The sequence below is a fragment of the Anomaloglossus baeobatrachus genome, chromosome 5 (assembly GCF_048569485.1).
Source record: "Anomaloglossus baeobatrachus isolate aAnoBae1 chromosome 5, aAnoBae1.hap1, whole genome shotgun sequence".
Classification (NCBI taxonomy): domain Eukaryota; kingdom Metazoa; phylum Chordata; class Amphibia; order Anura; family Aromobatidae; genus Anomaloglossus; species Anomaloglossus baeobatrachus.
The window spans coordinates 397,756,140-397,773,655 of NC_134357.1; the positions used below are offsets into that span (position 1 = coordinate 397,756,140).

General features: G+C 44.3%; 1 protein-coding gene across 1 annotated transcript in view; it reads right to left on the minus strand.

Moving 5' to 3' along the window:
* Positions 1-17,516, minus strand: part of KRT222 (keratin 222) — a 119,622-nt gene that overhangs the window by 101,833 nt on the left and 273 nt on the right. Inside the window, exon 2 of the mRNA XM_075350163.1 lies at positions 1,620-1,857. Coding sequence (XP_075206278.1) covers positions 1,620-1,669 — 50 coding nt within the window. The 5' untranslated portion in view covers positions 1,670-1,857. The remainder of the gene's footprint in view (positions 1-1,619; positions 1,858-17,516) is intronic.

Here is a 17,516-nt window from a genome sequence, read left to right on the forward strand (position 1 = left end):
AACAAGGCCAATTTTGACTTCACTGCTTGATCATCAAATATGAGAGAGCAAGGGACCCTTTTCTCTACTGACAATCTTATATCCAGCATAAGATATTAGCTCTGTTGATGGTATGTAGATCAATTCCCCTTAGGACATATTTGCTCAATCATTAACCTACCTTCATGCTGGTAGCCTCCTTGATAATCTATCTCAAAACCAATCTTTGTAATCTACAGACTTGGGAAGCCATGTCATCTGCTGGTGTAGGTACACTGTGTTTTATCAAGACCAAAGTCAGCATACTTCATGCTTCCCTTTGCTGAAAAGCTTTTTAGAGATGTAAATTTCATTTTCCGGCTGGACATGGTACCTGTCCACATTGCCAAAAGTACCAATACCTGGTTTAATAACCACAGTATGACTGTGCTTGATTGGCCAGCAAACTCGCCTGACCTAAACCTCATAGAGAATCTATGGGGTATTGTCAAAAGGAAGATGAGACACCAGACCCAAGAATGTAGACGAGCTAAAGGCTTCTATCAAAGCAACCTGGGCTTCCATAACACTTCAGCAGTGCCACAGGCTGATCGCCTCCATGCCATGCCGCATTGATAAAGTAATTCCTGCAAAAGGAGCCCCGGCCAAGTATTGAGGCATTTACTGTATGGACTTTTCAGTAGGTGCCAACATTTCTGAGTTTAAAATCAATTTTTCAGTTGGTCTTATCTAATATTCTAATTTTCTGCGATAATGACTTTTGGGTTTTCATTATCTGTAAGGCATAATCATCAACATTAACAGAAATAAACACTTGAAGTAGATCACTCTGTGTGTAATGACTCTATATAATACATGCGTTTCCCTTTTTGTATTGAATTACTGAAATTACCTTTTTGATGATATTCTAATTTATTGAGATGCATCTGTACATGCTGCTCTTAAAATAAAGAAGAAAAAAAGCAAAAAGTTGTCCAAAATGACTATGATAAACATATTTTGATATAATTGTATAAGGCCACTTCAAATGATGGTGGGTGTACTCAAACTCATGGAGGCCCATAATGTATCATACAGTGGAGGACAGAATAATACTCAACCATCACACACCAACTGCTGCAGGAGCTGTTAGGCTGCAGGCTTGCTGGCTATGTAGTTGCCAAATTATAAGGCCCCAATTTTTTGGTGCCATTTTTTATTCATGTGCTGTATGGAGTGTGTATTGGAGTGTACTGTACGGGATTCTCTTTTTAGGATTAGTCATCTTCACTGTGGAGGCTAAGTTATACGATCACTGGGTTATAGATAGTATCAACTGACCATATTAATTAGTCAATTCTGGAGAAATGGGTCTTTCTGCTTTCTACTGGGGATCATCAATATATGTCAGAGGGTACTTAGTGCCTTCTTAGGCACCAAGGCCTAAATAGAACTTTATGCCTATATCCTCTATATCCAGCCGCTAGCTGGGCCCACCTGCCCCATAAAGATTTACTTCTCTATAGTATGCATACCCAATAATGTCACAGTTTCCTCATCTCCTATCTTTGCCTCACTGAGCTCTGCTTGTGAGTGACCTTAAGTGTCCACTGCTACATATATGACGTTCCAAGACAAAGACAGAGGAGGTGTCGCAGTACCTTGTTTGGGTCTTCTCGGCCAGGAGTTCCTCCTCAGTATGATCCTGCATAGTCCTTACTTTATGAAGCTGACCACACAGACTGTAATAGGGTAAACACAGCGTTACAGTGTAAGCAAACACGTGAACTTCGATTCCTTCATACGTTCTGTTTGTCTTGGGAGGAACCAGTCACTGTTTTTAATCTTACAAACACTCGATATATTATTATGTACTCAGCCAAGCTCCAGACTATACACCTGCAAGTTAAAGAAAATGTGTCACCTTTTATTTTTATTTTTTTAACAGATAAGGACATATATTCTTGTTCTTTGATACGTTTATAGTTTCTTATCATGAATGTGCAAGCATAAAAAATAATAGAGTATGCATCAAAGGCTTCATATATGATGTAAGTTTACGCCATATGTTGTGAAGAGGTTAAAGGGAACTTGTCACCTGTTTTTTTCCTTATGAGCTACGGCCACCACCAGTGAGCCCTTATATATAGTGTTCCAGAATACTGTATATAAGAGCCCAGCCCGCTCTGTGTAATGTAAAAAAACCCTTTATAATACTCACCTAGGGACGATCTGGTCCAATAGATGTCGCTGCTCTTGGTCCGGCGCCTCCTCCATCTTGCACAAACGCAGTCCTCTTTTATCTGAGGCCCATGTGCATGATGTGTCCTATGTCATCCACACAGTCCGGCATTGTGGTCCTGCATAGGCACACTTTGATCTGCCCGCAGATCAAAGTACTGTAATGTGCTAGCGTGAGGAAAGGTCAAAGACCGCCCATGCATGCGCACTACAATACTTTGCTCTGTCCTCAGACGGGAAGATCAAAGTGCACATGCGCAGGACCGCAATGCTGGCCTATGTAGATGACATACGATGCATCATGCATAGGGACCTTAGATGAAGAAGGACTGTGTTCGTGCAAGATGGAGGATGTGCCAGACCAAGACTGGCGACAACCATCCGACCAGACTGCCCCCTAGGTGAGTATTATAAAGGGTTTTTTTACGTTGTGCAGTGTGGCCTTGGCTCTTACATACAGCATTCTAGAATGCAGCATACAAGAACTCACTGGTGGTAGACGTAGCTCATAAGGAAAAAATCTGGTGATGGGCATCGCCTGACCATAGGACAGACACAGTACAAAGTGGCTCTATCTGCCTCTTTATAGGGAATCCTCTGTCTGGGGATTCCATCTGAATCACGTATTTAAGGGATTTATACGGAAACCTCTATATAAGCACTCAGCATAGAGCGCAGGATAAATGTGAGCCAAGCCTTAAGGCTGCTTTTCACGCAGCGACATCGCTAGCGATGTCGCTGGTGAAAGCACCCGCCCCCATCGGTTGTGCGTCACAGGCAAATCACTGCCCGTGGCGCACAACATTGCTAGGACCCGTCACACGGACTTACCTGCCTAGCGACGTCGCTGTGCCCGGCGCACCGCCTCCTTTCTAAGTGAGCAGTTCGTGCGGTGTCACAGCGACGTCACACAGCAGCCGTCCAATAGAAGTGGAGCGGCGGAGAGCAGCCGAAAGAAAGTGACGCCCACCTCGTTGCCACAGGACGCAGGTTAGCTGTTGTTCCTCGTTCCTGGGGTGTCACACGTAGCGATGTGTGCTGCCTCAGGATCGATGAACAACCTGCGTCCTGCAACAGCAACGATATTTGGGATTAGAACGACATGTCAACGATCAACGATTAGGTGAGCGGTCATTCGTACGTTTCACACGCAACGTCGCCAACGAAGCCGGATGTGCGTCACGAACGTCCCGTGACCCTAACTACATCTCGATAGCGATGTCGTTGCGTGTAAAGCCCCCTTTACTGCGATCTTTGGAAGGAAGAATGAATAAATCAACAGCAGGTCAAGAATTGCTTTTATTTATTTTTTACACCATTCCTCATGCAGTATAAGGGGTACTTTGCACACTACGCCGTCGCAAGCTGATGCTGCGATGTCGAGCGCGATAGTCCACGCCCCCGTCGCAGCAGCGATATCTTGTGATTGCTGCCGTAGCGAACATTATCGCTACGGCAGCTTCACATGCACTTACCTGCCCTGCGACGTCGCTCTGGCCGGCGACCCGCCTCCTTCCTAAGGGGGCGGGTCGTGTGGCGTCACAGCGACGTCACATGGCAGGTGGCCAATAGAAGCGGAGGGGCGGAGATGAACGGGATGTAAACATCTTGCCCACCTTCTTCCTTCCGCATTGCAGCCGGGACGCAGGTAAGGTGATGTTCCTCGCTCCTACGGCTTCACACACAGCGATGTGTGCTGCCTGCTGGAACGAGGAACAACATCGTACCGTCGCTGCTGCAAAATTATGGAAATGTCGGACCCTACACCAATCAGACGATAACGACGCTCATTAATCGTATGTAAAAGGATTTTACTGTATGTCACTTTCGATTTGACCCCACTGACATCGCACCTGCGATGTCGCAACGTGCAAAGTACCCCTTAGTAATAAGACAATGTTATTCTTCAGGTTGGTGCAATTACAGAGATACCATATGTTTTGCCATTTTTACCGAATAAAAACAATTTTATTAAAAAATTATTATTTTTGCATTGCTTTATTTTAAGAGTTATAGCTTTTTTATTTTTCCGCTGATGGAGCTGAGTTGGGCATGTTTCTTGATGTACAAGATGACTTTTTCAGCTGTACCATTTTTATTTACATTTAATTTTTTGATCGCATTATATTCCACTTTTTTCAACTTTATGATAAAAAAGCATTTTTTCTGGGGGGGGGGGGGGGGGTGTGGCTTGCTAATGGCCGGGTAAGAAGCTTGAGCCTGGAGCTCTCTGCAATCTCCCCTGATCCTGCCGTCTAAACTTGACTCCCCGCTGCTCTGATCTTACGGGCAGACCTCGGAAGCCCTCCACAACCGGCCAGACTGAAAATAAAGCACCGGCACGCATGGAGCACTTCTTAAATCATGGATCCCCGCTCACCTCACAGAAGACTACCAGGTCAGTGAAGACAAAGATGGCACCAGCTTCCCATGCTGCGGAGAGTTCTCAGCGGGCACGGAGCAGTCCAGGCAGTATAATTCCAGAAGAATCTCAAGACGGGCTCATGGAGGGGGGAGAAGACATGGCCCTGTCAGAGATTAGCAAATATCTAAAATCACTCCCAACTAAGGAAGATCTGGAGGGCTGCATTGGCAGGCTAGAAGCTTCACACAGGAAGGAGCTGCAGTCTCTCACTGCTGCATTTACTGTGAGAGTGGAAGAGGTGGAAAAGACACAGGATGAGGTGTTGTGTGAACTGCAGGCACACAGAGAAGCCATTCTCAGTAACTCCAACAAGCTGGAAGAGCTGGCAGGGGGCCTAGAGGACATTGAAAACCGCAATAGGCAGAATAACATCCGGATAAGAGGCATACCTGAAACAGTGAGTAATGGTGAACTGGACTGTGTTGCGCAGAATTTATTCAAACAGCTACTGGGAGAGAGAGGGCCTCATTCAGTGGAGCTGGACAGAATACATCGAGCCCTTAAGGCCGCTTTACACGCTGCAATATCGTGACCGATATCGCTAGCGTGGGTTCCCGCCCCCATTGGTTGTGCGACATGGGCAAATCGCTGCCCGTGGCGCACAACATTGCCCAGACCCGTCACACTACTTACCTGCCCTGCGACGTCGCTGTGACCAGCGAAACGCCTCCTTTCTAAGGGGGCGGTTCGTTCAGCGTCACAGCAACATCACAGCTGAACCGCCGCCCAATAGAAGCTAAGGGGCAGAGATGAGCGGGACGAATATCCCGCCCACCTGCTTCCTTCCACATTGCGGGCGGAAGGCAGGTAAGGAGAGGTTCCTCGTTCCTGCGGTGTTACACGTACCGATGTGTGCTGCCGCAGGAACGAGGAACAACTTCGTTACTGCTGCAGCAACGATATTCGAGAATGGACCTCCATGTCACCGATGAGCAATTTTGCACGTTTTTGCAACGATGCAAAATCGGTCAAAGGTGTCACACGCAACGACATCGCTAAAGCAACCGGATATGCGTGACAAATTCCGTGACCCCAATGATATCCCTTGAGCGATGTTGCAGCGTGTAAAGCGGCCTTTAGTCATAGATCAGACTCCAGACCCCGCAACGTCATCAGTCGGGTTCATTTTTTCAAAATAAAAGAATCTTTCATGCGTGCTGCACGTGACAATAGTCCTATCACCTTTATGGACACTCAGATCTCCCTCTTCCCAGATTTGGCCAGGCATACTCTATTACAGAGAAGAGCTTTAAGATCCCTCCTGCACCAGCTGAAGGAAAGAGACATTCCATATAGGTGGGGGTTTCCATTCAACCTGACAGCCAGCAAGGAGGGGAAGAAGGCTACTTTCTGTTCGCTGGGTGACCTTGCCAACTTCCTGGGAACCTTTGAAATTCCGATCGTGGATCTCCCAGAGTGGCCCTCAGCTCCGGGGCTTCCTGTCTCCCCTCCAAGATGGATCACGGCTCATCGGAACAAGAAAAACAAGACCCAGACCCAAGCCGAGGCGACAAAAGACACTTGAGGTCTCCAGATCACGTGAGATCGGTGTTGCTTAATGAGCGTCTGAGTTTGAATGTTTGATGCTCACTACTTGGTCAATGATGGAGCCCGTCGGGGCTGTAATGTTCGTGAGTGGTTGGGATTCCGGAGAGATCTGGATTGGTACTCTAAAGTTAATGTTATCTATAACTGTTCAAGAAATGTGTTCCTGACTAGTTTCTCTAGTAGACTGAGACAGTAACTGTCCCTCCAGCCTTGTGCAGCTGGTCTAGTTCGAGTTTCTGAAATTGAGGTTGAACTGCTTTGTATATAGGTTCTTATTGTGTCAGCGATGATTCTTTCATTAAACATAGCATAGTTATAATACATAGGCGGCGGAGGAGGGGGAGGTGAAAAGCTCCTAGGCCCTTGGCTTCCACTTCCTCCTTCTTTGGTGCAACAAGTGGCAATACGCTATCTAAACCCAGCACAAATGATTCACAGGGATTGTCTAGCTTTTCTTTGCCCTGTTACAATCTTCTCTTTTTCTTGCTCTATCTTACTCTTTATCTTTGCTTTCTCTCCTCCATCTTTTCCCTGCGGGTGGCAGATAGCTCCTATTCTCCTAGGCTCAGTCCTGTTTCAGATAGACTATGGATAGGATTAAATTCTGTTCTAAAGGCCCAGTCACACACAACGACTTACCAGCGATCCCGAAAACGATGTGACCTGATAGGGATCGCTGGTAAGTCGCCGGGAGGTCGCTGGTGAGATGTCACACAGCCAGACCTTCCAAACGATGCAGGAACGATACAGGTCGCAGTAGCGACCTGTATAACGCTCTCAGCAGTCATTGTGACCCTGTCACACAGTGTCAAAAACAGCGATGTGTCCTGCCCGGCAGGACATCGCCTTTGAAGAAAATGGCCTGGACCATTCGGCAACGACTAGAGATCTCACAGCAGGGGCCTGATCGCTGGTAGGTGTCACACATAACGGGATCGCTAACGGGATCGCTACTGCGTCACAGAAACCATGACTCAACAGCGATCTCACTAGCGATCTCGTTATGTGTGACGGTACCTTTACAGTGTTAAAGGTCTGAATGTGCCCGAGAAGAGACGACAAATAATTTTTTTCATGCCACAAGCAAAAAGTAGCGGTCCTGCTGTTGCAGGAAACTCATTTTTGGACAGATTCGATCCCCAAATTAAGCACGAGGAATTATCCAACATGGTTCAATAGTACAAGCCCAGAATCAAAATCCAGGGGTGTTTCAATAGCCTTCCACAGATCCTTTGTGCCAGAAGTTCTCAAATCTCTTATTGATGCCACAGGTAGGTACGTCTTTCTCCAGGTGTCCTGGAAGAATTCCAGATTTGTGATTGCTAATATATACAGACCGAACCAAAGCCAGAAGTAATTCCATCCAAAATGTATGCGTCTTCTCGAGGATTTTGCAGGCTCCTCTCCGGTAATTATGGGAGGTGACTTTTATGTCCCTCTAAATCCAACCTTAGATGTCTCCTCAGGCAGGTCCCCTCTCCATAAGTAGAGGTTTAAAAGCTTTAGCTCACAGCATGAGATTGGTTGAGGTGTGGAGGATACTCCACCCTGAGGATAAGGACTTCACTTTCTTTTCCCAGGTACATCAGCCCTACAGTAGAATAGATTATTTTTTTATTTCTCATTCTCTGCTAGATTTCCAGGTTGAGGCGGAGATTACATCTATCCTGTGATCTGACCATGCGCCACTATACCTGGGCTTCAATTTTGGGTCCCAGGGTGGGCAGGGCCTCACCTGGCGTTTGAATGAAAACCTGTTACGAGACCCCTTGTGTCAGGCAGAGGTATCTCAAGCTATACAAAATTTCATGCTGGACCATGGCAGAGAACAAAGGAGGAGAAAGGGGTTTTCATATGCCGCGCCAAAGATCACTGGCTCAAGTAGTCCGATTAATTAATCTTTATTTTGCACAGGTCTACGCGTTTCTAGAGGCTCAGCTCCCTTCCTCAGGACCGTCAGGCACAAGAAAACATCAAAGATGTGGAGATTTGATGTTTTCTTGTGCCTGACGGTCCTGAGGAAGGGAGCTGAGCCTCCAGAAACTCGTAGACCTGTGCAAAATAAAGATTCATTAATCGGACTACTTGTACCAGTGATCATTGGCGTGGCATATGAAAACCCCTTTCTCCTCCTTTGTTCTCTGTTATCTGCCACCTGGGTTTCTGCTGCCGTGATCTAATACATCCATGCTTTTACAGTAGTTGTGACTTTCACAACTATATCTGGTGAGTATCTTTGCTCCCTGTCCCCCACCGCACATATTGGGGTAAGACCCTATTGCGCTTTTTTTCCACAGCTCTTCACTGATATGCTGGACCATGGGGGAGACCCTTCTTCGCCATCAATAAAATGGGAGGCATTGAAATGTGTGGTGAGGGGAATCTTTATCTCTCATGTCTCACGACTGAAAAGGGAGAGAGCTGGAGAGATAAAAGACTTGTTGTCCATAGCAAATTTAGAAAAAAAACACAAACAAGGTCTATCGTCCCTGATTTTCAGTCAGCTCTCCACAGCACGTCAAAAACTGTTGAGCATTTTAGATCAGAAATCAAGAGCATGGCAAGATAGAATGAGAAGTAGGTTTTACCACATGGGAGATAGAAGCGGCAAAATGCTAGCAAGAGCCCTCCACCCAAAAACAGCGACCACCTACATCCCTTGTGTCAGCAGTACGGGAGGTCCTAAGGTCCATAATACAAAAGATATTGTATCTAGCTTTACTTTTTACTACGTAGCTTTGTACAATATAAAAGGACATTATGCTGATCTGCCGACAGACATGCTAAAAACGAAAATTGAGGACTACCTCCGACTACATAGACTTCCGTCACTGTCGGCAGAAGTATGATCTGACTTGGAAATTGAATTTACCTTGGAGGAGGTGGTCGCAGTTATAAAGGAAGCCAAAAAGGGAAAGAATCCTGGCCCAGATAGTTTTACTGCGGGCTATTATAAGGAATTCTCGGAGCTACTGAGCCCATTATTCTTTACTATGTGTAATTTTGTGTCCTCCGAGGGTAGGTTCCCACAACAGGCTCTCAGAGCTCATATTACTGTAATCCATAAACCTGGGAAACACCCTCTTCTCTGCAGTAACTATCGGCCGAATTCCTTCAGAAACACAGATATTAAGTTCTAGGCAAAACTAACAGCTAATAGGTTGAAACCCATCCTTCCAGCACTGATCAACAACGACCAGGTGGGCTTCGTCTCGGGTAGAGAGGCGAGAGATAATATTATAAAGACTGTCATTCTGATGGATTGGGCCCGGAGGAGGGGGATTCCTATGTGCACCCTGTCAATAGACGCGGAAAAGGCCTTCAACAGGGTGCATTGGGAGTTTATGTTCCTGGCACTTAAAAGTATTGGACTAGGGGAGAATATGTTAAATAGAATCAAAGCATTATATGCCACACCAACTGCGCAGGTTAAAATAAATGGTTCCTTGTCTTGGCCTTTTTGCATTAGTAATGGGACGAGGCAGGGTTGTCCACTCTCGCCACTGTTATATGTGTTGACCATAGAGTTCCTCGCTGAGACGATCAGATCTAACCAGTCTATCAGAGGACTGTCTGTTAGGGGTGTGGAGCATAAGTTGGCTCTTTTTGCTGATGACCTGCTCCTTTACATCACGTCCTCGGTCACCACCATACCAAATCTGATATCGGAGTTTTCTGGCTTTGGTTGCCTCAGCAATTTCAAGGTGAATTCACATAAATCTGAAATCCTTAATGTAACTATGCCGCCCCAATTGGTGTCGCAACTCCGTAGCTCATTACCATACAAATGGGCCTCGGAATCTCTTACCTATATGGGTATTAAAATATCTAAGGACCTGGATAGTCTTCTGCTTCTGAACTTCCACAAGGCGATCCATTCTATTGAACAGCATATATCAAAATGGAACAAGCTGAACCTTTCCTGGTTTGGCAGGATCAATGCGATCAAGATTTTGCCCCGTCTTTTATACTTTTTTCAGGCTCTTCCCATTTGCCTTCCGGCCTCCTTCTTTTCCAGACTCTGATAAATAAATTTGTCTGGGCCAACAAAAGATCCCGCACCTGCTATCAGATTTTGCGTAGAACTAGACTAAATGGAGGGGCAGTTTTACCTGACTTCCGGCTCTACAGTTTTGCAGCCTTGGGAACCTGTATTTTGGATCTCTTCCATAACAGAGGAGATAAGTGTTGGGTGAATATCGAGTATAACAAGACAGACAATGGCCCATTGGCTGAGATTTGGTTGCCAGAAAGCATTCCTAATTCCATGCGAGATACATCATTTCTGGTACAGAATTTGTCTAGGTGGGTCAGGAGAAATTTGGAGGCGATTAAGCTAACCACTATCCCTGGTCTGCTCACTCCACTTTGCAGAAACCCGGGGTTTCCAGCAGGTGCATCTGGCCAATCCATATTTCACAAGAAGAAACAAGATCATCCCATGGTCAAAGACTACATAGACAACTCACAGGTTAAATCTCTATCATTTCTTTTCCCAGAAGCACTGGTTCCTCTGGGGGCTTGGTTTTTTTTACGAGCAGGTGAAAAGCTATATTAGGTCTTTAACCCCAAGCGACAATATTTTTAGACCTCCTACTGCTTTTGAACAGCTTTGCTTAGATAGGTACCCTCCTGCCCATCCGGTCTCATTGCTGTACAACCTGTTTCTGGACACGGTGACTACTAGAGGTTCACAACTTCTTTGCTTCACCAAATGGGAGGAGGATCTGGGGAGACGCCTTTCTGAGGGTGACCATGCTAAGATTCTACTGTTCACTAAGCACTCTTCTATGTGTGCTCTGACGCAGGAGAGAAGCTACAAGATCTTGATACGGTGGTATAGATGCCAGACGGCAATTAAAGCTATGTTCCCTGGTTCATCGGACACCTGTTGGAGATGTCTGAGAGAAAGAGGTTCGTACATACATATCTGGTGGCAATGCTTTTACTAGGGCATTCCGGAGAGACGTATTTGTTCTATTTAACAAAGTTTCTGGAGTGGGGATTCGGCCTACCTCTGAGCTTGCCCTTTTGTCTCTAAGTGAACTCTCCATTGCTAAATACAAGAAGAGCATCCTTAGGCATTTTCTGGCAGCCACCAGGAGGCTGATCCCCAGATGGTGGAAACAGGTAGTGACACCTTCTAAATCTGATCTGTTTTCAGAACTTAATGAGATTTTTAGGATGGAGGAACTTATAGGACAGGCAACAGACACTTCAGAAAGGGTTCTGAAGGTGTGGACCCCCTGGATTATGTACAGAGAATCTGTGGAATTTGGACTGTGATTGCAAGTTAGTCAACCATGTCTAGTATGGGGTGACAGAGAGAAGTGAGGCTTGAACCTCTAATGCAGGGCTCTGTTTTCTTTTTCCCTTTTTCCTCTTACTTAAGGCTTCTATTCTATTCTATTCCTTTTCTTTTTCTTCTTTTCGCTATTCCTACTAACTTTTCGATAATGCTTTAATTTGAAAATAGATCAATATCACAGTTTTTACTCATATATTGAGATCCATGTATGGTTTTACCTACTAGGTATGTCATTCTTGGTTTCCTTTTTCTTGAATCTCTTTAATAGTCTTATGTAATCACTTAAAAAATGTCTTTGAATGTTTTGTATTGACTACATATTCTTCAATAAATCTTGATTTGAACAAAAAAAGCATTTTTTTTGCCACTTTTTGTACGATGTTAACTGGGATGACATTTTTAATGATCAGGTCTTTCTGGAAGTTGCGATACCAAATATGTGCATTTTGTTTATTTTTGGTTTTACATAAATATATGTATTTATTGGTATAATATTTTTTCATTTATTTTGTGATTTTTATCAAAACATATTTTTACAAATTTTTTTTTAAACTTTTTTATTTACCTTGTCCCTCCATGGGACGTCAATGTTTCCTACCCTGATTTATCGTCTACTATTATCCAATGCTTTTAGATTGCCAGGTATTAGAACTATCATTTGCACACAGGAAGGATCAAGTCTCTACCTGGGTGACTCCACAGCCATTAGGACAAGGATCATCATGGAGACCATCACCTTGACGCAGTTGAAATCCTATTGGACCAATCAGATCAAAGAGGCAGCTCCATCTGTCTGTAGGCAGATCGCTGTGGCTATTGACAGCGTCGTCAGAGGGGTGAAAGGATTGCGACCACTAGCAGCACCGATCGATTGTGGGTGTTATATAGCTGACACCCACTGATGATTTCTACTGGTAAGGAGCTGTCTCTGCTGATAAGGAACCTGTTGAAAATTTCCTGAAATGTCAGGAAGTATTAGTCTAAAAAATCCCAGTAGGCATTGTGAAATTTGAAAGATTTTGTTTTGTAATACAGATGTTGATCTGAAAAAAATTTGACTCTAATTAGAAAAAAAATTAATGCAAAAAAGTTATTTAAACAATAGCTGATTTTTCGATTCACTTGAATTCTTAGCATTTATTAAGATTACTATGGCCAAATAATTTTATCAAAATTTGGAGAGCATTTACTCCTAAAAAAAAATGAGGGAGTTAGCAATTGTAATGTAATTGTGGTTCTCCAGTTTTTGTGAAACTACAACTCTAAGCATTCTTGATGTATTTTTACAACGTTCTAGATCACTGCAACATATTTGCCTTTTATAAAGACCACCTCTATGGATATACGATCCATGTATGAATAATGTCCTTCCTTACAGAGGCAGACATAACATAGCAGCAACCAGGGCCGCTAATAGGAATTTCAGGGCACCAAACTGGCAACTGAGACTTTGCCCAGTATATATACACACACACAGACAAACAGTCATGGCCAAAAGTGTTAGAACCTTGAAGTTGTTCCAAAAATTGAAGTATTTCCCTCAGAAAATTAATAATACACTCCCTACACCCACCGCCACTCTCCATAATACAACCTCTACACTGCCCCTTTCCATAATATCTCTCCCACACTGCCTTGTGTATAATATTCCCCCAGAGACACTGCCCCTCTGTATAATATCCCCCAACACAATGTCCCTGTGTATAATATCCCCACACACTGCCCCTCTGCATATTATCTCTCCCACACACACTGCTCCTCTATATAATATCCCCCACACACTGCATCTCTGTATAATATCCCCCCACTTACTGCTCATTTGTAGAATATCCCCCCCACACACTGCTCCTCTGTATAATATCCCTACAAGCATACTGCTACTCTATATATCCCCCCACACACTGCCCCTCTGTATAATATCACCCCACATACACAATGCTCCTCTATATAATATCCCACACACACACTGCCCCTCTGTATAATATCCTCCACACACACTGCTACTGTTTATAATAAATCACACACACTGCCCCTCTGTATAATATCCCTCAAGTATGCTGCCCCTTTGTATGCTATCCCCACACAAGCTCCCCTCTTTTTTATATATATATATATATATATATATATATATATATATATATATATATATATATATATATATATATATATATACAGTGTCTACAAGTAGTACTCAACCCCCTGCAGATTTAGCAGGTTTACACATTCGGAATTAACTTGGCATTGTGACATTTGGACTGTAGATCAGCCTGGAAGTGTGAAATGCACTGCAGCAAAGAAGAATGTTATTTCTTTTTTTTAAATTGTGAAAAGTTTATTCAGAGGGTCATTTATTATTCAACCCCTCAAACCACCAGAATTCTGTTTGGTTCCCCTAAAGTATTAAGAAGTATTTTAGGCACAAAGAACAATGAGCTTCACATGTTTGGATTAATTATCTCTTTTTCCAGCCTTTTCTGACTAATTAAGACCCTCCCCAAACTTGTGAACAGCACTCATACTTGGTCAACATGGGAAAGACAAAGGAGCATTCCAAGGCCATCAGAGACAAGATCGTGGAGGGTCACAAGGCTGGCAAGGGGTACAAAACCCTTTCCAAGGAGTTAGGCCTACCTGTCTCCACTGTTGTTAGCATCATCCGGAAGTGGAAGGCTTATGGAACTACTGTTAGCCTTCCACGGCCTGGACAGCCTTTGAAAGTTTACACCCGTGCCGAGGCCAGGCTTGTCTGAAGAGTCAAGGCTAACCCAAGGAGAACAAGGAAGGAGCTCCGGGAAGATCTCATGGCAGTGGGGACATTGGTTTCAGTCAATACCATAAGTAACGTACTCCACCGCAATGGTCTCCGTTCCAGACGAGCCCGTAAGGTACCTTTACTTTCAAAGCGTCATGTCAAGGCTCGTCTACAGTTTGCTCATGATCACTTGGAGGACTCTGAGACAGACTGGTTCAAGGTTCTCTCGTCTGATGAGACCAAGATCGAGATCTTTGGTGCCAACCACACACGTGACGTTTGGAGACTGGATGGCACTGCATACGACCCCAAGAATACCATCCCTACAGTCAAGCATGGTGGTGGCAGCATCATGCTGTGGGGCTGTTTCTCAGCCAAGGGGCCTGGCCATCTGGTCCGCATCCATGGGAAGATGGATAGCACGGCCTACCTGGAGATTTTGGCCAAGAACCTCCATCAAGGATCTTAAGATGGGTCGTCATTTCATCTTCCAACAAGACAACGACCCAAAGCACACAGCCAAGAAAACCAAGGCCTGGTTCAAGAGGGAAAAAATCAAGGTGTTGCAGTGGCCTAGTCAGTCTCCTGACCTTAACCCAATTGAAAACTTGTGGAAGGAGCTCAAGATTAAACTCCACATGAGACACCCAAAGAACCTAGATAACTTGGAGAAGATCTGCATGGAGGAGTGGGCCAAGATAACTCCAGAGACCTGTGCCGGCCTGATCAGGTCTTATAAAAGACGATTATTAGCTATAATTGCAAACAAGGGTTATTCCACAAAATATTAAACCTAGGGGTTGAATAATAATTGACCCACACTTTTATGTTGAAAATTTATTAAAATTTAACTGAGCAACGTAACTTGTTGGTTTGTAAGATATATGCATCTGTTAATAAATCCTGCTCTTGTTTGAAGTTTGCAGGCTCTAACTTATTTGCATCTTATCAAACCTGCTAAATCTGCAGGGGGTTGAATACTACTTGTAGGCACTGTATGTATATGTAAATATATATATATATATATATATATATATATATATATATATATATATCCTCCCACCCAAACACACTGCCTTTCTATGTATTGCCCCTCACACACTACCCCTCTGCATACTATCCCCCACACACACACATTGCCCCTCTGCATAATATCCTACTAGCATATATGTCCTCCTCCTGGTATATATGTCACCAATCTGGTTTATTTGTCCCCATCCAGGTATATATGTCCCATCCTGGGCACCTTCTGGTATGTATATCACCATCCTGGGCACATTCTGGTATATATGTCCCCATCCTGGATTATTTGTCCCCTTCCCAGCATGTATGTCCTCATCCTGGGCCCTCCTGGTGTATTGCTATCTCCCTCCTAGGCACATTCTGGTATATATGTCCCCATCCAGGTTTTTACCTCCTTCTTGGTATATATGTCCTCTGTCTTGTATATATGTCCCCTTCCTGGGCCTTTCCTTGTATATTTGTCTGCCACAAAAAGAAAAAAAAACCAAAAAAAAATTTTACTCGTCATCCTCAGCTCCCACATCATGCGGCATCCTCTCTGAGCTGATGCATTTCAGTTGGATGTGCATCTCCTGACGCCTATCCAGCTGAAGCAAGGCAGGGACTGGGGTCAGCGGGCCCCCCCACCACCCACAGCGATCTTCAGCTCACAGAGCGCTTATCTGTCCCGGCTAGATGCCACCCACATTCTTACCACCTCCTGCAGCAGTGTGATGAGGTCGCTGAGTGATGACCTCATCATGCTGCTGCATTCTGGGCTGCGCGATGACGCGCAGGCGCCCTGCTTTGCTCTACTGACTTTGCTTTCGCCACATGGCTAATTTCCATGTGATGCCCTAGAAGGACTTTGCATGCACCTTAGTCATGTGCAGTAGCTGAAGCGATGCTGCTGGGCCCCTCTGCTGCAGCTGTGACTGGGGGGCCCGGTTAAGAGGGAGGCCCAGTCTGGGGCTTCATAAATTAATTACCCCGGGGCCGGCCGGGCTCCCCTCTTCACTGGGCCCCATACACCAGTCATGGTTGTAATGCCCTGATGGCGGCCCTGGGAACAACCTCTCCAGCTGCACTGGGGCCCAAGAGATAAGGCTGCCCACGTCCACCTTCATAGCAGGAGGAATTGTGCACTATGGTGTGTTATTAGGCTGCAAAAGTTCTTGTACTGTGGCCATCTTAAGTCTGTGTCCCTCCCTGCATCTCTATAAAAAACAGCCTCTGGGAACAAAAAATATTTTCCCTAGATACACAACATATACAAGGAAATGAATGCTCATGTATCTAACTGTGTGCAATAGAAAATCACTGCAAAATTAAAGTAGAACAAACAGCTCTGGAAACATACAGTATATTACATATTTCTAAATAAGACACTCTTTGCACCCTAAAAATCCCTAAACTGTCAAATTATTTTGGCATACTGATGTGTCACCCAAGCCCATCGTTAGAGAGGATTTTGCCTAATGAAGAAGCTTGTACTAATGCCCTCCCTTATAATATACTAAAAAGTGGCCAAATAATAAACACAAGCGGACATACAGTAGGCAAATAAACACATATAGACATACGGTGGCCAAATAATAAACACATACAGACATACGGTGTCCAAATAATAAACACATACAGACATACAGTGGCTAAATAATAAACACATACAGACATAATGACTAAATGCCAAATAAATGAACTAGAGATTGAGGATTCAGTCGCCATCTCTCAGGAACCAGGTGTAGGATTAGGGGAGCAAGTCCTGATTTTACAAGCGGTCAGTGCTGCCAGCTACAGTTAATAACAAAAGATACGCCCTGTGTGATTGCATAGGTCGCAAATGTTTCCAGCCAGCCCTGGAGTCACCTAATTCTATCAGTTACGTATGCCTAAACATAGCGAAGACAGGTGACAAATAACAGAAATCGTATTCTTCTCTACTGGCTCAAGAGAGACAAATTGGTTGAGAGGTGTGTCAAATTTTTTAACATGTCCCCAGGTTGTGACATTTCTTACAACATCCCAATGTAAACTATAGTATTAACTCCTAGCAATGCACACAAGTGACTCAAAAAATCCAAATGCTATTGCAAATGAATGATGTGTGTGAGTGTAGAGCACTGAAACGCACAGTGATTTTCACAATATCTCTCTTGTTGCAAAAATCAAACAGTAAAACAATTATTAATGTTGCAATTGTTTAGTAATATCCCATCCACTTGTATAGTAAAAACATTTCCACACAGATAAGGGCCCGGCTAGACATGCACCATGTGTCG